Source organism: Cuculus canorus, chromosome 7 (genome assembly GCF_017976375.1).
Source record: "Cuculus canorus isolate bCucCan1 chromosome 7, bCucCan1.pri, whole genome shotgun sequence".
NCBI lineage: Eukaryota > Metazoa > Chordata > Aves > Cuculiformes > Cuculidae > Cuculus > Cuculus canorus.
In genome coordinates this window covers 12035001-12058964 of record NC_071407.1, presented here as the reverse complement: position 1 = coordinate 12058964, position 23964 = coordinate 12035001, and the positions used below count along the sequence as shown (strand labels likewise).

The window sequence follows — 23964 nt, the reverse complement described above, 5'->3', positions numbered from 1 at the left end:
CCTCTGGCAGACCCCAGAGCTTACGTTGTTTGGGGCTTCATAAATGCTTAGTGTAAGGGCTCTCTCTGCAGTTTTGGCTAGGACTGTCAGATTTCTCTAGAGAATAATTTGTATCCTGGGCTAATCTTCATTTTCCTTATCCAGTTAATGTCATCCAGCATTTGAAGGTAAGCTTTACTTTGGATAGCAAGTTTTATTGAGGGAGCTGGGCTGCAGATAACTTGAGTAGTTATCTGAAGCACTGTGTAGTTGAACTATATATATCTTGTTTCAGTAATTAAATATAAATAAATATCCTGCTGGTGACTGGAAAGCTCTATGCTCAGATTTAACAACCAGCTAAATAGATATTTATTGATTGCCTGGCTGTGAAATGAGTTTTAATAATTTGTTAATATGATTTAGTAATACCCAAACTAGCTATTAGCAAATATAAGTAACCCTCTACTCAACCCTTTTGAACATTGTAAAATGCAGTGGGAAATGTGCATCTTCCTGCTAGTTTCTGGAATAAGCCTGAATCAAGCCTATCTGAGAGGGGTCCCCACAGGTGATCTCAATCTTTGGCCTCTGTAGGACCCAAAGGTGCTCCTCAGTCTCTGTTTCTAAACAACTTGTAAGACACTTTTCTATTCAAATGATCCAAAGCTTTGGACTTTATTGCAAAGAGAAATTGATCTAGTTGCAATGTCCAAATAGTCCTATGCAGCACCATGCTGCAGTCTGACCTGTCCAAGGGAGTAGTCCTTCCAGACCCCTAGTCTGGTCATCAGTTCAAGTCTGAGTTACATAAATGAGTGACACCTTTGCTATATATGCGTTCTGCTAAATTTGTATCCTGATTTATGTCCTGTATTATTATGGCTCTGGGTAGGAAAGCATGGCTTTCTGATGTTAGCAATGAAGATTTATTTAGGGATTTCTCAAATTATGATAAACAGACAAGAATTTACTCAGAAAATAAATTGGACATGGTGCTGAGACTTCAAAAATCATTGTATCAGGCTCTGGGTTAAGCCTTCAGAATTTGAGAGAGTTTCCCTGCTTTCTTTGCTGCTTGTTGTACTTTAAAAGATACTGCATCATTTAAACAGAAAGAACAGGTCTTGCAAAAGGTGCAACATGAATGCTGTGCTAGCACATTCCTGCTATTCTATGGATTCTCTCATTTATGCTCTTGCTTCTTTATCTTGATCTAAAACTGGTACCTTCTTACAAATGATTAATAGTACTTATTTGAAATGTCTGGAGATCAGGTGCTTCAAGGAGAGGCACAGCACATCTGCAAAACAGAAAGGAAAGTCTTCTACCCTGAGAAATGATATCTGAGTCTGATTCCCATCCTGGATCTATGCTTCCCACTGGCCCAAACACATTGTGCACAGTTTGTTATTAGGATTCCAGGCTTGGTCTGTAGTGACATCAGAGGGGAGAGTTGAAATTGGAGAAAAAATTAAATTGTTCTGTATTTGAATTCTAGGAAGTTTATCTTCCTCCCAGCAATCAGTCAATTAGGAAGTAATTTTAGAATGTTTCATGAATCGCCATTGCTTGATTAGCCGGTCATTAGCACCACTGGGTTCTGATTTGTTGAGGTATTAAACCCTCGTGGCTTCCCTCCAGGAGAGCAAACAGATAATGCCTACTTTTGAAAACATTGCTTACAGTAAGTGTTCTGCAGAGCACAATGTGTGCAATTGCACAGACCTTCCAAATTTCAGCTGTGTGCTGCCTTATTTACTGGTCAACTTCCTTATAAGCAGTATCTGATGAAGTTGAATGGCAAAATTACAAAGCCCAGAGGCACCATGAAGGGAAGGCATCCTCTCACCTCTCTCTTTCTTGCTTCCATTTCTTCTGGGAAAAGTCACAGGTTGGCATAAGGGAAAAATGTCCTCTGTAAGAACTGTTATAAGAATTTTTTTCCTTGCAAGCTTTCCGTCCTGCTTGGTGTTAGCTAGCCCTTTTTCTTCCTTCAGCCTTTCCTCTCTCCCTCTAGCTTTATGATAATGTGCTTATGGTCATCCTGTTGTCTTCTGCACCCTTGTCTGAACCCTGAACACTGCCCATTTAATCTTCTCATATGTACTGTTTTTCTGTTCCAGAATATTTCCAATCTCAGCTGCTATCATTTTCTCCCAACCTGGACTACTATAACCCTGACATCCCTGAATGGCGACAAGACATTGGCAAAGTCATCAAGAGAGCTCTGGGACAGGTGAGCATTTGTTTCCTTGTCTGTACTAATATTGACTAGGCTATTAAAACATGCACTTTTTAGCATGCTACCTTCAAAGAATGGGAAAGAACAGCATTACTGAGTCTATCATTTTAAATCAATAAAAAGCTTCTTAATACGCTTATAGAGGAAAGTTATATTGGGAATTTTGTGGGAATATTATAATTACTTTTATTAATGTTTCTGTTGTGCTTTTTAGCTCTTAATATCTCTCAGAACTTTACAAATTCTGTCTGTACTAATATCACTATTCTTATTTTGCCAAATTGATATTACAGTATCTACTGTTTTCTACTCCAAACATTTGGGGAGTGGTACTGCATTGTTAAACAGCTGATTCACTTCATCCCAGAAGACAGGCGTTGTAGTATGTTGGATGTATGAGGAAGATATTTTTACCTCTCAGTCAGCAGTTCCTCATGCAGCCAAGTGTAGCAACTGGTGAATGTTACAAAGATCTACTCCTTTTCTAACTGGGGCAAAAGTTGAGGATGCAGAGGGAAAATAAACTTACATTTAAAATACAGGACAGAGAGAGAGACCTCTGTGGATGGAAGATACTGAATCTTCCTTTGGGATTAATTAGGATATGTAAACTAGCACTCATATTCTTACAGGAAAGGGGACAGAGTAATTTAGGATATAGCCAGGGACTTTGGTTTTATGTGAAATTGGAAGATAGATGTAGGCAAGCTTTTGTGTTTTTCTACATTCTGCCAGAAATATATCTTGCTTTTTTTTTTGCTTCAGCTACAGCTGTTCTTTGAAATGAAGGGTGATTATTTTTACTGGGAAAGTACATTCTTGCTTAGTTTTTCCTCATCTGCAGCCCACTCAAAATTCACAGTTTATAGGAGTTTCCTTGATGGTTTTCCCATCCTGAGAAAGCACTAAGTTCATTTGTTTAAAATGTTGTTTACTTTTATTGTATTCAGAGTTAAGCTTGCAGAAAAAAGATATTAATTGGATTCTAACTATGAATGGTTACAGACAACAGTAGCAATCATGTAGAAGTGCTTGCTTGTGTATCCTTTTGTGACTGGTTGCAGCCTGTGGCCTATGCTTATCCACCCTGGGAATGGGCTGTCCCATTGATACATTTCAGTTCAGGAATGGGGCCAAGGAGGTTGAGGTGGGGTAGGACCAGAGAGCTAACGGGGTTAGCCTCATACAGCGGAGTTTCTGAGGGAGGAGAGGCTTCCTGCTCTAATGAGGATGTACAGCTTGAGTTTGGGAAGACAGGGCAGTCGCCTCAGTGCTGAAGACAGTTGTGAGAATCAGGTGTAGAGCAAACTCCTGTTTCAGCAAACTGAGCAGTACCTAGCCCAGCCCTCCCGATTAGCCTTAGTAGTGAAAAGTCTCCCACTGGAGACATTAAGTTATTCGTGTATGGCAAATGTGGATCCCCATAACCTGATATTATAAAGTGATCACAGGCAATTTTCTTCATGTGTCTGTCTTAGTTGCACACTTAACAGTGGACACCCTAAGCCAGACTCCCTGGATCTGACTTTCGGTCATTCTTCTTTAGTGAGAAGGACTATATGGAAAATTCAGATCCAGAGACATGGTAGGTTTGGGCTTTCAGTTGAGATCTTTGGGTCCAAGGGTGTTATCCTGCCTACATTTACTTCTAGAAATTGAGTGAATCATTAGCAGAACCTCTATTTCTGACCCACCAAATGGGCAGAACAGTTCATTAGGACCACTATAGTAGAACTGGCAAATAACAGTTGATGGGAGAAGTTTCTGTTAGTGAATGGAAACATCAGTAGCAGAATAGCAGCTAGAGACTCTTTATTTCTCTTTTAGGTGACTGGTATCCCTGAAGAACAGATCTTGGTAGCTGTATTTCCTGGGCTGCCTACTTCTGCTGAACTCTTCATACTGCCCCGTAAAAACACAACAGACAGGAGGAAAAGCAGTGAGGCTGATCTGGAGCAAGTAAGGAAAGAAGGATTCATGGAACAGTCATTTCTATTGTACCATTTGCAGATGGGCCCCTTAACTTGTGCAGCATTGGAAATGACTTATAATAAGTATGATGGAATTAGGTGCGTCTGGGACTGTGGCGGTATAGTTTTATGGCATTAAAGAAAATTATTTTCAGAGGAAAAACAGGCTTTTGTCATAGCTCACTGAGATATCTCACAGTCCGCGAGCAGTGGTTCTTTCTAGATCAGTGGTGTGTCCTTATTACAGTAGTTATGGCCAAAGGAACCTTGAATATGTACTCTCTCTGCTCTCTGGAGGAATGGTAATAGACAGAGGCCAAAGCAGCAAGATAATGTAGAGTTTTACTAAAAATAAATCAGGCTTTTCAGCTCGTATATCACTTGAACAAGACCTCTTCTTTTTCTGCCGCCGCAAATGGCATGTGCAAACTATATTTGGAAGTTACAATATCCATCCATTTAGATAAATAGGTAATTACAATGATAAATAGCAACAGTGATATGCAGGCAAGGGAAGAGCTGGGAACAACAGCACTAGTCTGCTGAAGCTTTCATGCTAGAATTACCAAGTGATTAAATCAGTTCTGTAAAGGCAAAGGAGTGAAGTACAACTGGAAAGGCTGCTTAGCTCTAGTTAATGTTCCTGTATGCAGCATTTTTACTGTGTGCAAGGTATGTTTGAGCCCATCTTCAAGTAACTTTTGGAGGAGTAACTCTTCTGGGATCAAAGTTTAAATAATTCAGAGGACTGCTGAATTCTCTGGAATCTTTTGTTACCCATGGAGCAAAGGCAGTCTTCTCAGAGTAGTAAATTTGTCCTAGGAAACTAGCAAAGCTGTCCGCTTACATTTATGGTGGTGAGTGTGCATTGTAGTGGGAAGGTTTGGAAGGTTTTTTGGAGGGGATTTCTTGGAGTAATTTCCATCCTCTTCACTAGGATCTATCCATAGTATAAATCCCTCTGGACAAGCTGTTGTGTCAGTATTTCATATACCAGTATTAGGTTTTAGATGTCTCAGATTAGGTTTCTGACTAGGTGACCATGAAGTCTGGAGCTCTAGTACTCTACTTCTATTTGATGGTCTACTCAGTTGTACTTTGGCAACTCTTGTGGCTTCTGTTTGAGAAGCTTTTCCCTAGAGAGCAGACCATCAGCTACAGTAGCTGTGCACTGACCTTCAGAACTCCTTTAGCGAGACCAGACGCTAACAAACTCAGGCTCCAATGTGACATGCCAAATATGTTCTCTGAGGCAACCAAATAACATATTGTAGCTAGGTTGCTGAGCTATGAGTAAAATCCCACCCAAGGTCCCTCTTCAAAATGAAGGAGAAATATGGCAAATTTGCATTTAGTCTTGAGAACTGGATTGTCTCATCCCAGAAGCCTGTTTAAACAGAAACTACATGACTAGGATTGCCCTGAATGAAGTGAATAAAGAAATGTTACTAGGCTGGACTTAGTTTTGTCATCAACCAGTGAAAGGCCAGTATGTCACAGTGATTTTCATGCACATTAGGTCAAACTGTCAGGACACTGTGAAGGGTGAAAAGATCCTTAGTTCTTTTCCTGTCTCCCCTGTCCTTTTGCAAAAAGGAAATAAAAATAAAAAAGTTGCCAGCTCTCTTGGTTTGCTTCCCCAGTGAGGTATATTAACATACTCAGTGAGCCTCAAAAGTCCTACAGGGAGACTTGCATGCAGTAACACTCAGTTCCATCTAAAGCACATGTACATGTTTCTCTCCTCTTCCTCGGTGTCACACTTCCCTTCTCTTCCTGAAGCTAGTAAGAGATGTTAGTCACTTCAATAGGTCACGTGTATTACTGAATGTTCTCTAGAACTTGCTGTCTTGTAGATTGTAACTACTGTATCTCTTACTGTTTCATCAGGTGGTAGAAATCCTTTTTAATGCTCTCAACCAGAACCTGGTCCAGTTTGAACTGAAGCCTGGTGTTGAAGTCATTGTGTATGTTACTCAGTTAACATTAGGTGAGTGTGGAGTCAAATGCATATCCATGACTCTCTTGAAACTTAGGACAACTCCAGGAGAAGCAGTCTATATCAGAGCACTCACAGTTTGTTATGTGTTACTGGGATACATGGGACTGATCATACTGAGACATTGTCTGAGATGTCTCCCTTCAGTACATGATGGGAGATGATGTGATTGAGAGCAGCCCTGCAGAGAAGGACTTGGGGGTGTTGGTTGATGAGAAGCTTGACATGAGCCGGCAACGTGCACTCGCAGCCCAGAAGCCAACTGTATCCTGGGCTGCATCAAAAGAATCGTGGCCAGCGGGGCGAGGGAGGGGATTCTGCCCCTCTATTCCTCTCTTGGGAGACTTCATCTGGAGTACTGTGTCCAGTTCTGGAATCCTCAACAGAAGAAGGATATGGAGCTGTTGGAACGCGTCCAGAGGAGGGCTACAAAGATGATCAGAGGGCTGGAGCACCTCCCATATGAGGACCCGCTGAGAGAGTTGGGCTTGTTCAGTCTGGAGAAGAGAAGGCTCAGAGGAGAACTTAGAGCAACATTCCAGTACCTGAAGGGGCTACAGGAAAGCTGGAGAGGGGCTATTCGTAAAGGCTTATGGTGATAGGATGAGGGGGAATGGGTGTAAACTGGAGAGGGGCAGATTTAGACTAGACATTAGGAAGAATTTCTTCACCATGAGAGTAGTGAGATGCTGGAACAGGTTGCCAAGGGAAGTTGTGGATTTTCCATCCCTGGAGGTGTTCAAGGCCACGTTGGATGGGGCCTTGGGCAGCCTGATTTAGTGGGACATGTCCCTGCCCATGGCAGGGGGGGTTGGACCTGGATGATCTTTAAGGTGCCTTCCAACCCAAACTATTCCATGATTCCGTGATTCTGTGATTGTCTGTGGTAGAAGCAGGAAGTGTTTAAAACAGGGTGCAACAATGGCTTCTTCATGCACCAGTTGGTACAAGTACTAAAAGCACCTCTTAAGAGTTCCCTATGGCTTAATTAACTTGTGCATTTCTGTTCTTCAAGTGGTTTAGAAAATCAGGCGAATGGTGTTCTATTAAGCCCTCATTGGGCACCTGTGGAATTCAGTGGGAGTATTACTAACTTTCATGGTTATTGGATTAAATCCTTATTGCAAAGGGCTTGTTAATATTATGACTACCCAGAAAAGTTTTATAGGGGAAAAAGTACTCATGAAAACAAGATCTGGGCTTCTTACAGGGACTACATGCTTGAATATTGACTTCCACAAATTAGAATTTATTTAAATTTCCATGCTACCTTTCTCCATTTTCACACAGAGTAATGAATAGTCACTTTAAGCTTCATTAGCCCCTTTGCTTTAAACCATCCTAGTGTGAAGCTCTCGGCTGTTGCTGAAACAGTGATGACTACAGAGGAGTTGATGTATTTATTTTTGCCCTTGCTTTTTATGACTGGTCTTCCAATTATCTGAAATGTAGGATCTTGCAAGTGTGACATTGCTGATAGCCTCTATGAAAGACTGGGATTCGAGTTCCATGATAGTAAACTTCAGCTTCTTTTTACATGAGACTCAGAAGGCCAAGAGCTGGGCTAAACTAACGCTTGTGCCCTGTCCTACAGATAATGCTGTTTTGCCTTCACTCTCTGACTGTTTTATGGGGATGAGAGTCAGATGTTATAGGAGTTGGCTGGAATTAATTAATTTGCAAAATTAGGATTCAGAATCTGGGTTTGTTCTAGTAAAATACTGCAAAGTGTGGATTTAGCTTACAGAGCTCAGTTATTCTCACCCAACCCCTTCAGTAGGAGTGCTGCATTTGTTCCATGACTGTTCCTGTAGTATTTTGACTCAGGTCAAATGACAGTCAGTTGTTTCCTATGAAAAAGTCTATATAATTAGTAGAAGCAGAATACTGGCAGGATCAGATTCTTAGGTCTGAAAATTTGGCAGTGGAACCAGAGGTGATTTGCATAGATTTGTCCTTATCTTCTGGGTGACAGAAGAATAGAGAAGAGTAAAAAACCAAAGCCAAATGTTTATGCAGAGAGAGAAACACTCAGCTGCTACTTATGATTATTTGTGCATCATTAGACACTTCTCGTCAGACTCTTGATTCTCAGTACAGTGCTCGGGCCATTAAGATGGTCTGCTCAGATAAGCTGTGGAAACAGCTGCATAAACAAAGCATAGTAATACACTTAATTTAGCCCACCCAAAATGTCAAGAATAGATGGAACAAATCTCCAAAATATTATAATGTAGTGTGTGTTTGGGTCCAGGATTATTGCTTTGGGCTCCTCCACATTATGAAAACTGACTCGATTAAAAAGTCTGTAGAGTCATACAAGGATGAACCTTGAGACTTCTTACAAGACTGGATCCCTATCACATGTGAGACAGACATACGTCCTTGGAAGATGGAAAACATGCTGGTCATGGATGCTCTGATGTAGCTTCTCCGAAGGGGAATAGACATGCATTAAGCCACGGTTCATAAATATAATTTCCACTTCATGCCCTGGAAAAGCCTGAATAGAAATAGCCTAGTGTGTTAACACAGGAGTTGGCCATTCAGCTAAGAATTGCTTGCTGGGCCTTTTCACAAGGAGATGTTAGACTGCACGGTCTTGAAACAAGAGCTTGGCTTTCAAAGGACAAAAGAGTCAATACTCTCTTTGCTTCATACTGATTGGTCTTGCCGAAAACAGCATGCACCATGCAGTGGGGATAGAGCAGATGTGGCAAGAACAGAGTAGATCTCAGCTATCCGGTAGTTAGGTATTCCCTAATAATGTCTTGCAAATGTAACGCTCTCTCTGCCTTTTCTTCTGCAGCACCCCTTGTTGATTCCAGCACGGGTCATAGTAGTTCAGCAATGCTGATGTTATTGTCCGTGGTCTTTGTAGGCTTGGCTGTTTTTTTGATCTACAAATTCAAAAGGTAAGTTGAGAAACTTTGGGGGATGGGAGGAGGAAATACTGTGTAGTTTACAGAAAATTTGGGCAGAGCAGTGCCTGGATTTCAGATGTAGAGCAAGTTATGCTGATCTAAGGCTTAGACCATTATAGTTCTCTGTCATATATAGAGAAGACCATCTACTGCTCTTTCACCAAACTTAGTGCTCTGAAAGCTCATCAAGATGTCATAGATCAAGCTGTGACCTGCTTCAGCAGATGTGTTTGAACCACAGACTAGAAATGGGAGCCCTGTGTGCTCACTGAGTACTGAGCTATGCAATGCAGACTTAGTCAAAAAAATCACATCATGGATGTCTTCATACAGTCTGTATCCCCCTGGCCAACTGCCTTGGTGCAGCAGTATCTCATTTGTGTCTTGCAAAGTGAATGGTTTATTATTCGAGAGGAACAGATGTGACTATGTTAAGGGTGGGAGACTCAAAGCCAAAAAATTTTGTGTTAAGCATCAAAATGCCTTTGGGAATCTCTGCCGAGATTTTCTTTGCCAGATGTTAATATAAACTTCTTGCTTCCAGGCAGCAGGCAGGACCTGTGTTGGCCCATGGCACTTTGCTGCTGCAAGCTGTGAAGCAAAATATGGGATAAGGATGGCCTATTTGCTGAGGGGTTGTCTTATGAGAATATGTTTTACGCAGATGGAGCTCCTTAGGAGGAACTTTGCATTCAGTATAGTACTTACTGTGTTAAATAGCCTATATGCCCAGATTCTGCCCAGTGGCAAAATATTGTATTAGAAGCATAAGTCTTAGTCCAACTTTTAAAATAAATAAATAAATAAATCTGGACATGAGTAGTTTCTCCAAATGGGAAGCTGGAGCTTTTCCTGTCCAGATTCCAGGTATGTGTTTCTCTCTCCAGCTTTTCTGCAGCCCAGGATAAGACTAGTACTCTCTAATGATGTTAGTGGGGTACGAACAATATTAAAAATGGAATGACTAGACAGGCATGCATTGTAGTATCCAGGTTTGAAGCTCCCCTTGTTTCTAACCTCTTGCACTAACCGTTGTCAAAATCAATGGGGGACATTGCATCTAGTGCTTGATCCTGTGCACATCAAGATCTGTTACCAAGCTCCCACTGACTTCTGTGGCCCAGGACAATTTCCAGAAAACCCATGTGTGTGAATTGGCTCAAGTGCAGATTTTCAGGCCTTCAGCTTGACTTGCTTTTTGTAGTCTGAAATCCTCTCTCTGCTTGTATGAAGTGGAATACTTCTGAGGTGAATGGGACGTGAGACTTGTTTAAGGCATTGATTTATTAATGTACTGGGCGGGCAGCTTATGATTTCTCTCACTTCCCAGATATAGAATGAGGAGGGCCAAAATGTCTTTCTGGGATATGTGTCAACATGTAGGTACAACCATTTGTAAGATGCATTTTCCCTTATGTCTTCATGAGATGGTTTCTTAGGTTTGACTTTAGTGCCTTTGGCTCTGTGATCAGCAGTCAGTTATCAGGAAGAAGGATCTGTATATTCTGGCTGCCAGAGAGGAGTGAGGAGCTTGGCAATCTGCTTTGCTTCGGTTATCTCCAGGTCATGTTATGGTACTACAGCTCATAAAACTGACTCTTGTACTACTTAAGCATCCAGAGCCTTGTGCTGTGCTCTAGGGCTAGGAAGACCCTGCCTTGTTGAAATGTCTGAAATTTAAATGTATTACAAATTGGGAGTGAGAGGGAAGGTGGGTAAAGTATTGGTTTTGCTTAGCCTAAAGCTCATCAACTTGCTGTCCCCTCTTATCTGTTCTGTCCCAAGGGAGACAAACCCATGTCAAACTGACAAAGTTTCAGATGAAGTCAGATACCCGAGTGTCCTTAGCTTGATATTTCAGAACAGGAAGCAACTTTTTGGCTCTGTCTAAAACCTGTGGCTCAATAGGTCAGAAGTGAGAGCATGCAACATTTCTTAATGGAAAAAGGAGGTAAAAACAAAAGCTTTCTTTTAGCTCTCGTTGATGCAGAGGTCCATTAGCTGTATGTACTTTTCTGATTAATGGTGATCCCAGCCTGAATACAGAACTTTTGCTTACAGAAAAAGGTTGTCGGGGGAGCATAGGGCTGCATGAATTTTTAATTTTGCAACTTTATATTAATAGAATTGGTGCTTTGCTGGTTTGCACGCAGGTTCATTATGAATCCATCATTTTATAGACTCAGCAGGCATGTTAAACACTGCTGCCAGAGAGATGCTTGTTGAGAAGGTCAGGGTGAAAAAGGAAGGAATGAGGAAAAGTAGGGAAATAATCTGTAAAAAAGTTGTTTCTTTTCTGGGAGACTGAGCATATAGCAGTTCAGTACTATATTTGTATGGGTGGTAAGTAATAGCGGGGCAGTGGGACAGTCAGTGAGTATGTGTCCTGGGATGGGAGTGCAGGAGTAACTGAGCTCAGAGCTGTGCAGTTGGACTTTGTGGCCATCTATGTCTGTGCTGGGAGGCACAGCAGGATTAGGAATGTGTGTATGGATGCATGGATGTACAGCCATCTCAGTTTCTTTTTTCCCTAACTTTCTGAAATACCTGGAGGCTCTCTGCCTCTAAAGAGCCTTTCTCAACTTTCTTCTCAAAACTCAAAGTACTATCACTTCTCTACCTTTGCATTGTTTGGAAGCAAAATGAAGTCTTCCCATATCTCCAGGCATGTTCTTCTGTCCACATATCTACACACTTCCAGAGGTATTCTGGGCACTCAAATCCTATGGGAATGCATTTGTCCTCTGTCATTGAATGTGTGCGTTCACTGTGTAGTGCTTATGTCTTCTCTTGATCTGTAAGGCATGCCTGAAGATTAGAAAGAGAAGGCAGGAGAAAAGCAGAAGAACATGAGATTTGTTAACCACTGCTAAATGACCCAAATATGTCCTGACTTGCTGCTGGTTAAGAACAGAATGTCAAATCAAGCCAGTGGCACAATTTATTTGAGGCCAGAGCTTCACTGGAGTAAAATCAACACAGATCTATTGATTTGTGAGAGTTGACGCAATTTCCATTGCTTTCAATCTCTGACATATCCAACAGCAGACAGACTAGCATAAAGAGATGGCATTTTGTACAGCTTCTTTTGAACACATCTTTCTCTCTACTGTGTGCTTTAAGGAACTGAAAAAGTTCTCTTGAGTTTTCCTTATTTTAGCAGCATGGAGTGCATGGCAGAGGGTGCTTTAAGGATATTAGAAAAAAAAAAACAGTCAATCATCTTCCAACAAGCAACTATGCACAGATGATCCTGGCAACTCCCATGATGCTTAAGACATTACTTTTCAGTTCTCTCATTTGAAGCTTGCATTTGTACAGAGTTTAGTATATAACTATTCATCTAGGCTGATGTAATCATCTGTCTAACTAGCTGACTTTCCAGGATATTGTCCTAACAGAGCAAGTTAACTTCTCTTGGAAGAGGGAAGGAGAAGTAATCCCTTCCCTTTCTCGACTTTCTGAGAAGCAAGGGAAAAGAAGTGCCTCCAAACCTGCATGATCTGTAGCATTGCAAACTGGTTTTGCAATGAAATGGTAACAAATAGACTTTGAATCAATGTTATGAGGTCCAAATCCTTTCTGTCCTCTGAGGCAGGAACAATTCTTTGTAACTCTTCTTGATGTGGCAATTCCTACTGAGTCAGTGTGGGTCTAGCAACAGAAACAAACCTAGCAATTTTTTTCCTTAGCTGATAGTAGTGCTCACTTTTATTTTTACTTTTGGTTTCCAATGCAGCACTGATTGTGTGATAAATAACAAGAGAGCTGACAGTTGCAGCTGATTGTATTTAGTTGATTGCTGCTCTCTCAGCTGGATGTGGTATCTACTGAGTGCACAACTTCTCATTGAAAAGGGCAGGACCAGAGCATTTGGGTTTATTGCTGGAGGAGCCTTTGGGCACAGGGTAGGAAGGCAGTGGCCTGAGATTTGAGGTGGCTTTAGGCTGATGTTGGCATTAGTGGATGCTGACAGCACATTCAGGGCTGAACGTCACTGTGGTGCTTTCATCATTCTAAGAGCTGATACTTCGCATCACTGCCAATGCAGCATTTCTGGGATTGTTCTCAGTTTAGTCAGTCTGATTAATCAACTACATGGTACCTATGTTGTAAAATAACACTTCTCATTTTCCTTTCCTGTGCAGGAAAATCCCTTGGATTAACATCTATGCCCAGGTTCAGCATGACAAGGAGCAGGAAATGATTGGTTCTGTCAGCCAAAGTGAAAATGCCCCCAAAATCACTCTGAGTGAGTTCACAGACCCTGAGGAGCTGATGGACAAAGAGCTGGACACACGAGTGATGGGTGAGAGACAATCCTCAGCTGGGATTTGTTTCAGAGTCTGGGTGAAGATATTGGTCACTGGGATATTAGGAGAGGCAGTGACTGTGACACCAGGTACAAGCAGAGGCTGGTACACTGAGATAGGGAGCAATTCCTCTCTGCAACAACTGAGAGCTTTTCTTACAGTTTTTCAGCTTTTCTCATGTTGTTGTATCACCAGGGTAGGAACTGGAAACAGCGACAAGCATACAGGAATTAGTAATGGATGTGGCTCACATCTGTATCTGCTCATGAGTCATTCCTGTGAAGGTATCCCAAATTCCCTGAACCCTCAGAAGAATCAGCTGAGCCAAGCTTACCCACTTGGCGTGCTATCATTACAAGTGAATATGTCCCTGATAACTTAATGAGTTTGCTGCTGCTCAACTGAGCTGTAGTAGTAGTAGGTTTTCTGCATGCTCCATGATTATTGCAAATATGGAAAAGGATGTGTTACTTTTAAGCACCTTTTCTGTCTTTACACTTACACAAGCGCATCCTAAGAAGGAGTGAGAATCAGTATAAACTGTTGAAGCTACTGCACTGACTCTCTTCTCCGTTTTCTCCCCACAGGAAGCATCTCAACAATTGCCAACAGTGAAAGCACAAAGGAAATCCCCAACTGCACTAGTGTTTAATACTGAGAATCCACTTGGTCTACAAGATTTCTGACTTTTTATTTGTAATTATTATTGTTATTATTATGAAAAAAAGAAAGAGCTATATGTCATTATTATAATTTGGGAGGGGATGGGGTGGGGTTTTTCTGTTTACTAGGGCTGCATTCATAAATAGCAGGGGTTCTTCATATTTGGGATGCTCATCAGATTAGACAGAAAAAGCAAAGAATGAGTCAAATGTGCAGTGGGATTTGAATGCCAACCTCCTGTTAAATACAGAATGAGAATTAAGTACTCAAATCTAAGAGGTAGGTATAGTACCTTAGGTGACATGTTGTAGGTAAATTGTCCCTTTTCAGTCATTTTCAAAATAATTCATGAATCAGCTGCTTCATCCTGCCAGAGGGCTCAGGCTGGGTTGTTGGACCAGGCTCTGCAACATGCCAACAGCCCTCGCTTTCCAATGACATGCATGTCTCAGCTTTTTGCAAGATCTTGCCTCTTTTAATTGCTTTTAATTTCAGTCACCCTCTGGCATGGTGACTGCTGAGAAAGGAAACGAAAATCAGAGCAAATACACACATCAGCATTCCTTGGACTGTGGATTGGCTGGAGGGGACACCACCACAAGCAATGAAGGAGCACGCCCGAGTTTATGAATGCAGCCCAAACCCCGTGCATGTGAATAGCGAGGATGCCGAAGGCCTATTGTAGATAATTACAATGTACATAGCTTTTTATTTCTTGGGAAATAACTTAATGTTTAGTAAAAGAAGATATGTTTAAAACAAAATCTGAACCACATGCACACAGGCACGCACACAAACACATGTGCGCTCACACATGTGCACGTGCTTGTACACGCTAACCACCCAGGGACTGTGGTGAGCACTTGAATCACACTTTGGTTCTAAGCGTGTTCCAGTTGTCTGTCGTATTTCAATCTGACATTGCTGCACATAAAGAGCATAGTTTATTTCTCTCTATATAACTGCAAGCCTTTTCTTTTCTTTTATATATATATAAAAGAATATATAATTTCCTGTGATGGAGAAGGAAAAGTTATTAACAGGACAGAATTTAAGTTGGTTATTAATATTTTAATTATGTTCATCATCTGTTCACCTCTGTCAGTGTTGTCCACTTCTGAGAAGGATGTTGGTGACATCCATTAGGGAAAATGAGGAAAACAAACACTGAATTATCACTGAATTATCATCTCAGTGTAGGCAAATATCAGTGTCCTTGCACTACTCAGTACAACCTCAACTCAACAGTGGCCCAGGTTGCAGTAGCTTTGTTCCCAGTGAGAAGTCATGCTTTTAGCAGTTAACGTGCTGGAGTACAGTGCTGTTCAGGATGTGTAGGAGTAGTTAATTTTGACTGGACATGATGCTTGCAATTAGGGACCGCTCTTTGGAGAGGGGATGCAGGGTTAGACCTGCATAAATGAGCTAGGAAGTCTTTCTTATGAGTGCTGTGCAATAGTTGCTTACAATTTTGGATGGAAATGCCATCAGAGCAATTTTTACATGGTGGCTTAGTACTTTCTGATTAGAACAAGGAAATTAATGAAGGAAAGATAGTGAAAATGCACTTTGGGAATCTTCTAGCATACTGAGTTGAGGATAGCTCCTAGGAATGGTGGTGTTTTGGGGCAGGAGTTTGATTTAGTGGCAAGTTATTTTTATCCGGTACTGGTTTTTATGAAGTACTAAAGTTAAATATTCAGTTCCTCTGCTCCTCCATTTCAGTCAGGCTTGTGGGCCAGAATTTTCTGTTGATTTAAAAAAATTTCTTTTCTGTTTCTGCCTCACTTTTCTGCTCTGATTTGTAATATAAGCTGGAGGATGGTAGCTGTCTTTTTCTAGCTACAGTTGAGTTTCCATCCATCACACATGCATAAACTGTTGCATTACTATCTCTGTCATACTGAAACAACAAAGTAGTTTACAGTAATGGTCCAGTCTGGTGATAACACTGCTAGCACAAGGCCATAGATTCGCATTTAAGTGTAGACAGGAGGGTTGTACATAAAAAATGATCCCGAAGGCCTTGAGCAAAATTGTGGGCTGAACTCAGTCTTTTCTGATCATTAGGGTTTGAAGGACTGCTTTTGTGAGCTGCTGCAGAGAACTGGATGATAAATACTCATTATTTTCCGTATTAACTTTTATAAACCAGAAGACAAAGTGAAAAATTCATTGTTGTGTAGAATTTTCTGTTATGGATTGTTCTGATGTTGATTTAAAAAGAAAGACAGGGGATTACGATTTTCACAATTTCTTTTCACAGCTTTTTGCAATTGTTTTATGATTTTCCCTTGACACTCTTAAAGGTGGTTGTTAAATATCTCATAACAGATAGAAGGAAACAAGGAGGAAAAATTGGGAGGCAGTTGCTCAAAAAATGGAAATCTTTTCATTTATCAAAAAGAAATTTGATGTCAATGAAGGCTGAGGAGTTTCTGAATATCACAGAGACATTACAGTTTCTGAACATTACAACATTTTTGGAGAAACATCTGTCCAGAAAACCATTTGCAATGCAGAATTATCCTAAAGGCACTAGAAAGCAGACAAACAAAATTAATGGATCCAAAAATTAAATGTCAGAAAACCTGCCCGATTCTTGAGTTGGCTCATACTTGGTCTTCTCTGAGACTTAGTGGGTATCACTACTTATCAGAGTAGTTTGTCACACTCTTGTCTGGACTAGAGTGTGCTCCAGGCACATCTAGAAAGAGCTTACTAGGATGTACATAGTTCCACAATTGCCAGATTGTGTGTGCTGCATTAGAGTACAGCCACAGTTGATGGCAGCTGAAAAAAGCTTGTATCTTAGTGAGACACCCAGGGCTGAGATGTTTGGAAGGTGTTGAGCTGCAGCATTGGCATAGTATATATACATATACAGGAGTACATAGTATATATATATATATACAGGAGTATTGGGCACTTTTCTTTGTATATCTTATGCTGGGAAAGAACGACTTGGGCATGTCATTAGGGTTTTTTTCCCCTGCAACTTATAGTCCTGAGAAAAATGTAATGGAAGTCCTTGAGACTTGAGATGATTATTTTCCTGAATAAGGAGGGATAGAGCCACTGCAATGAGTAGAATGTAAATAGCTCCCACATTGTAGTTGTGTATAAAGAGGAAAAGAAAAAGAGAGTGAGTAAGAAACTGGGTCAGTGCCCTCTATCACTGCCAGCCCTTCCCTCATGATGGATTTTGTTGTATTAGCTATAATTTAGGAATAGTGCATGAGACCTGGAGACTAGATGCAGCTTTTGGCTCTGTATGGCTGTAAATCTTATGTAAATTCCCAATGGATCCTCCATTTAGTTTAACCTGTGCTTGAGAACCCCAACACTAAGCCTGGAAAGCCTGGAAAGACTGGAGATGAGGCTAGAATGACTGAGAACTACAGACTCTTTCAATTACAGTTGCCACCAATAAGAGCATGTGCAGGAGAGTGGGAGTTTTCTTTTGGACTAAGCTTTGGTTTCAGGGATGTGTGAAAATGGCCTATTCTCCTCTCTTTCTGTTCCCACACATGTTCCAGGTCTGAAAAACAAGACCATAATCCTCACGTCCCTTCTGATGGTGTTGGACAGTGCATTAAACCCAAACCACCATAATGGTTTTAAAGGATTGAATGAGGCAGACAATTGCAATACCTGTATTGAACACAGTAATACAAATGCATGAGTCATATATATACATATATATACTGTTCTTGGTTTTATTGTTCCATTTGAATATTTCTACTGTAAAAAAGGCAGTGGTTTTGAAATTGTTGAAAATAAATGTATTTTTGTACATCAGAGTTACCCCGGCTGCTCTTTCAGTCCTTGTTCTTCTCAGATTTCCTCCTGGCGAAGTCTGCTGTCTTCACTGAATTTCCGTTGCCCTATCTAGTTCTTGAACCCTATCTGTCATTCAGGGTCATGTGAAGTACAATGAGGGTGAGCAGAGAAAAGTTATAAGGCAAAATATTTAAGATAAAAGATAAAATAACTACCTCCTCTTCCTTCTTACTCCAAAAATAATTGTCTCCTTGCCTTTCCATTCCACAGGCTGATTCTCTTTGGAGCCCCTGAGATAAATAGGAGGGGTGACCTACCTCTTGATGCAGACAAGGCCCTGTGAATCCCATGCTCCCATCTAACAGGCTTAAGTCTGGAAGAGGCTGTGGAGTGCCTATGGTCCCCTCTGTTGCTAAAAGCACACTTTCTTCACTCCTTGACATAAGAAACATTAGAAGGGGAAAGTAAGGCTGAAAATGTGTCTTTGGAGATGCATCAGCTATGTCTCTCCACTGGCATGTGCACACACACAAACACTCACATATGTTTCCTTTAGCTCTGAAGGTCCATAAACTGTAGATTTCTGGAGTGTGAGATACGTGGGAAACATCTGTCCATACTTGTCTCCTTCTGCTCCTTTCCAGGTGTCCACTTCTGGTCATTTGTGGAGGTGGGACTAATGGGTCAAATCTTTTCTCTGACTTAATGCAGCTAATCTTTTATGTACATATTACTTAAGAATGCAACTGTTATCTCCCTTTTAGTATCAATGATCAGTTGTTTCTGGTTTTCCTTTATGTCAGTAAGCTGAAAAGGTCAGGCAACCAAGGACTTGGTTGGCTGTCTCCAAAAGTGATGCATGAGAGAACTCCAGCATCACAGAAGACCTCTCAGCTTTTGAAATTTTTTGGTCCTGCCATCTTTACAGCAATGCCAGTGTCATGCTTCTATTCATGGTATCCTGGAATAGAAGTTATGAACAGACAAGTACAAGTGGTGAAATTGCTGTGGCTTAATGAGCCGACACTGAGACTCAGTGATGGACCATGTGCAGAAACCCGACCAAATGCATCTGTGAAGTCAAATACAGGCACTTAAACATTAGCCTTCATCATAGTCTGGAAACACGGGCAATAGCTCCATCTGTGCCTGAATCCAGCTGCTTTTCTGTGATAGGTGGACTTATTTTTCCATTTATTAAAAGCAGCGTAAGCATTGTTTGCTACATTATGATATTCTTGTGGTTGTACCAAATACGAGAGGATATGGTGCTGCCTAGGAAAAGTGAATCATTGCTGCTTCTGGAGTCAGCCTGTGGCTGTCTTGTTTCATTCCTCCTTGTGGTGCTCAACAGCACACTTATGACCCGAGGCAGCCATGCTGTGGGTGGAACACCTGTAGTATGGGAGACAAAACTACTGCCAAGGCCATTTTCCCCAGGTGTTGGTACTGGAAAGTTTGGCTTGGTTTGGGCTTGCTGACTAGTGATGCTCTTGTGTTCGTTGTGCAGGAAGAGCCTTTCATTACTTGTATAATGGGAGCTCCTAGAGGGCCTGGCTGTGAACACATCCTACTTGTGCCTGCAGCTTAATAAACTGTGTTGCAGGGATATCAGTGATGGGAAGCATAAGTGCAATGAGGCTTGACCAAGGCTTCCTGCATCCTCACCCACATGCTGCAGTGTGGGACAGAAGTGGAGGAAGGTGTGTGCCTGAACCAGCTGAGGCTCTGTCTTCATATTCTTTCAGGCTATTGGGCTGGATTCTTTTGCTGTAAGGCAGCATCTGAGAGGCACCTGATGGAACAGTTCTGCTGTTCTGTAAGATGAGTATTCTAAAACCATCATCCTGAAGAGGCAGCTCCTGCTTGCCAGGAGTGTGCCCAGCCTTACCAAGATAGGATAGGAGCCCCTTTCCCTTGCTTCAGTCCAGGCCTTGGCGCAACCAAGAAATACAATTCTCATGCCTCAGAGTAAAAGCCCAGGAAAGGAGGCTTTGTGCTCTAGGTAACTCCCTGTGAGTGCTGCTGCCCAACTTCAGTCTTCATTCTGGGGAAGAATGAGACAGTTCCTTTCCAGAACCTCATGGCACCATGCACTTAAATAGGTGTTTAGCAGTGCTTGGCTGGATTTGCCTTCTGCCTCGGTCTTCATTTTCCCTTGGCCCTCTCCCCAGTGAAGTACTGTAGTTATTAAGCACTATCAAAGCACCATTGCATTAGTGACATATTATTGTAATACATCACCTAAGTGCTGATCTGCTGTCATGGTGCTACATCAGAGGACTGACAGGTGACAGGAACCCCAGACCCAGAGACAGATCACTCTTCTAAGCTTTATGGGCTGGGTTTGTTTTTTTTCTCTAAGATAGCAGGCAAAGGCAAAAAAAGCAGTGCTGGACTGCTGCCACAAAGCTTTCAAAGCCTTTAAATACGTTTATCTATACATTTTGCCCATGACCCTGAAACATTAATTAAACAAGGCTGCTGATATTTCTATGTGAGCCAATAGAGATGGGGTTATTTTGAGTCATGGAGAAAGTAACGATCACCCACTGTGAACTGTTTCCGGAGATTAGCATGTGTGAGCAGAAGAGAAAGATTTGTACTTGCAAAACAACAAAAGGTTTATTCCTCAATTTCAGATAATTTAGTGTGTCTCAGCTATATTTTTAATGCAGCTGTGCATGTAGAGACAGGACAGAAGGTAATGGTAATGTTTGTTGTTGGGATTTTACCCATGATCGATAGAAAAGGATTTGCTTTGCCATTGCTTTATGCTGATTCTACCTATGCAGACCCGCTGACGTGAGTAAATTTAATCTTGATTTACACCAGTGTGAGCTCTCACATTAAGAGGAGTTACATGCCTTCTTCAAGGACAGAATAAATCTTTTTTAATGCCTTGTTGTGAACGTCAAACAGTTTTCAGGCCCAAATTTAGGGGAGATTGTAATACTACTACTAATAAAAAAAAAACACATACAGGGACATAGCGGAGAGGAAGGAGGAGAATGTTTATTAAATGGAACAGAAATGTTATGATGATATGTGCTTTTGAAAATCTTGTGTTCGTTATGTGAACCTGGAAGGCAAAAAGGAAAGAAAAACTGGAAAACAGATGTGAAAGAGAGCAAGGAGGAACAGAGGTAAACCAGGCTGTCTGAGAGCCCGTGGCTGACCAGCATGTGCAGCGCGAACGATTTGGCTATTTAATCATTGAATAGTTTTAGCATGGGAAATTTCTAAAGTCTCAGACTCAAGCAACCAAATCAGCAGGAGATGCAGCACATCCAGTATTTGTAAGATGAGATCATCTCTACTCACTTGTCGTGGGGCTCAACTTAAAAGTTAAGTTTTAAGAAGCTGTTTCCCTACTGAAAGCCCAGTGTCAAGCACTAAGGTTCCTTCTAGGGCAGTGGTGGGTGAGTAATAAATGACACAAGATTTGAAGGCCATTTTCAGAGCTCAGCTCAGGGTTGCATTTAATGGTATTTGAAGGGATGGATGGATGCTGCGATACAGAGGTGGTTCCTGATGTGGGATGTGGGGGAAATAGGCCTGAAGAAGTTAATGGGGAAAGGGCAGGAAGATAGGAATACAAAAGGCTGTGCAATATCCGTCAGTTCATGAGACTCCTCTTTCCTTGATATTAATTGGACTGTATGCTCAGCAAGAGCATGTGTTAAAGTAATTTTCTGGCATAGGAGGCAGGGATAAGATTTTACAAGGAGATAGTTCAATGGACCGTCAAGAACTGTCTAAGACAATTGTCCAGGCTAAGACAATAAATGTAGCTACCTGCAACGAACATTTGCTGAAGAGAGCCTTGGAGAAACCAGGGAAATCAGAAGGTTTTAGGGGGGAGCAGAGGTGGTGAAAATAAAAGTGAGACAATCTGACAATCAGGAGAAGGCAAAGTCAAACAGGGCAGCATCTCTCGTGACCAGACCTGGAAATGTTTGGCTGCACTTGCGGTTTCCCAGACTTACTATGCAAGCATGAGATCAGACATGCACACACGCATGCAAACTCTTTCACCTCCTACCCCCTATTTCTGAGACATTTTGGGTCTCCAGAGATTCCACAGCATGATGAAGAACTGAGGTCCATACCATGCCACTGGGGTGCCCAGGGAAAGGCCCTGGTGCCAGCAGGAGAAATGTTTCTGTTACTTCAGGAGCTTCACTCCACAGCATACATGTATGCCCTGAAGTGTCTGAAGCTTATTGTGGGCAAGTTTGGGAGTCTAAATCCATTTGCAGCTCTGGATCTTACTGCCTAATAATATCACCTATAGTTGGAATAATCTGTGATTTTGTTAGCAATACCTGTGAGACCATGTTTTTAATCTTTTTTTTCAACCTTGAAATGTTCCTGTCGGTTCCACTCAACAGGCTCCTAGAGATCTGAAACCAGTTGTGAGATGCTGAGGGACTTTCCTCTTTGGTTTTTGAATGAAACTTCTCTTCCTTTTGTAGGTTATGCAGCAAAGTCTCAGCATTAGCTTCACCGCACACTCACCCGTTGCACTTTGGGACTATGAACAATGTACAACACAAACAATTATGAACAATTTTTCCAGTTTTAAAAGAAAATGTCACAGAAAGAACACACATATACTCCTGTGGCTCTGATGCAGGAGAGCCTGAAGGTAGTTTTTGGCATCAGAGGACACAATCATTGTGGGTCAGTCATTAACTCCTGTAAGCCTTGGGGCACACACCCACTCTGCGTGAATGCTCACACAGTCCCACAACCCCTACACCTTCGTAGCCAAGGGAGAGGATTTAAGAACCGCTGCAAACACTTATTCATTCAAGATATTTTTTTCAGCACCTTAACTGATCCTAAGGAGTGGGAGGGAGCTGATATAATTTATTTATTCTGTTCAATTGAGGAATTTTGGACAAAGTTATTTTGAAAACAAGTTGTGAAGAAAATGCAAGGTGTAAGTAAATTAACATAGACTATGCTAGGCTGAGAACCAAGATTCCATGTAGCAGTCCAGCAGACGTTTCTGGGCTTAGGAACTCCTCAGTCAGTCCAAGGCAGTTTCTTAAGTGCCCTTTATATGGTCCGTGGGGCTGGAGCACAAGATAGAACTGAAGAAAATCATTAGTTCCTCACTTAAATGGCTATTTGGACTTAATCACTAACCTAAGGTCGTGCATTACATTCTGGTCTGGGCTGAGGCTGATCTCTGCATGCAGTTAAGTTCCGTCATGTTTGAGTTTGAATTTCTGATTGTAGTTGCTGCACACCAACAATCTACAAACTGGACTGAATCTCCTCTAAAAATCACCTGTCTTACATTAAGACCTCTGACTGTGATGAAGCCTAAAAGGGACACTTGTATCAGTGGTCTGGAAAGCATTGAAGGTGGAAATGCATGGAAAAGGCTTCAAAGGGAGGCTGAGGATTCACTCTGAGCCCAGAATTGTGCTAGGCTTCTTGGTGAGGCTTTTAAGCTTTGTTTTATTGTTTGGGTTTTTTTTGTGGTAAAACCCTGCCTATAATTTTTAAATCAGAATTAATAGCTAGTCAGGAAAGTTGACTTCAGAAGTTATTATTATGTTTCAACAGATGTTCAACCAGTCAGATTATTTAATTAGCTTCATGCTCCTTAACCTCATAAATCTGTGGAAGCTGTGACAAGGAAAAATAAAATGAATTAATGATAATAAATCAATACCCTAGACCTTCTTAATACGGTTTAAAAAGTTTGAATCAAAGTACCATTGAAAAGTTTGGGGAACAAAATGATTATCTCTGTCTATTGTTAGCTATTGCACACAATAAGCTCAATATTCAGTGGTTTTGGATCTGAGCTTGAAAATTAGTCGTCCTCTATTAAATTTCAAGAAATTCAGTGGGTAAATCTGTCTTTCTGATGTACAGCAAGAACTAGCCATTGCCAGGATCCTGGACATCACCAACGGCTGGACTGGCATCTCTGCATTTACTGTGCTCATAAGTTAAGTGATTAGAGGATACATGAGTCAGTGAATCAAAGCATAGAGTGACCCACTTCATCCTCAGCATGCCGGGAAGAAGAGGGCTTTAGTCCCATGTGTGGTATTTGAAAATG

The 23964-nt window shown here is 41.4% G+C and overlaps 1 protein-coding gene across 1 annotated transcript in view; it reads left to right on the top strand.

The window, feature by feature from the left end:
* The window catches only part of SORCS3 (sortilin related VPS10 domain containing receptor 3), a 294771-nt gene extending 276927 nt beyond the window's left edge, over nt 1-17844 (top strand). Inside the window, exons 22-27 of the mRNA XM_009555685.2 lie at nt 2106-2218; nt 4052-4183; nt 6085-6184; nt 9003-9108; nt 13266-13426; nt 14018-17844. Of these exons, the coding sequence (XP_009553980.2) occupies nt 2106-2218; nt 4052-4183; nt 6085-6184; nt 9003-9108; nt 13266-13426; nt 14018-14082 (677 nt within the window). The 3' untranslated portion in view covers nt 14083-17844. The remainder of the gene's footprint in view (nt 1-2105; nt 2219-4051; nt 4184-6084; nt 6185-9002; nt 9109-13265; nt 13427-14017) is intronic.
* Nucleotides 17845-23964: the final 6120 nt, after the last annotated feature.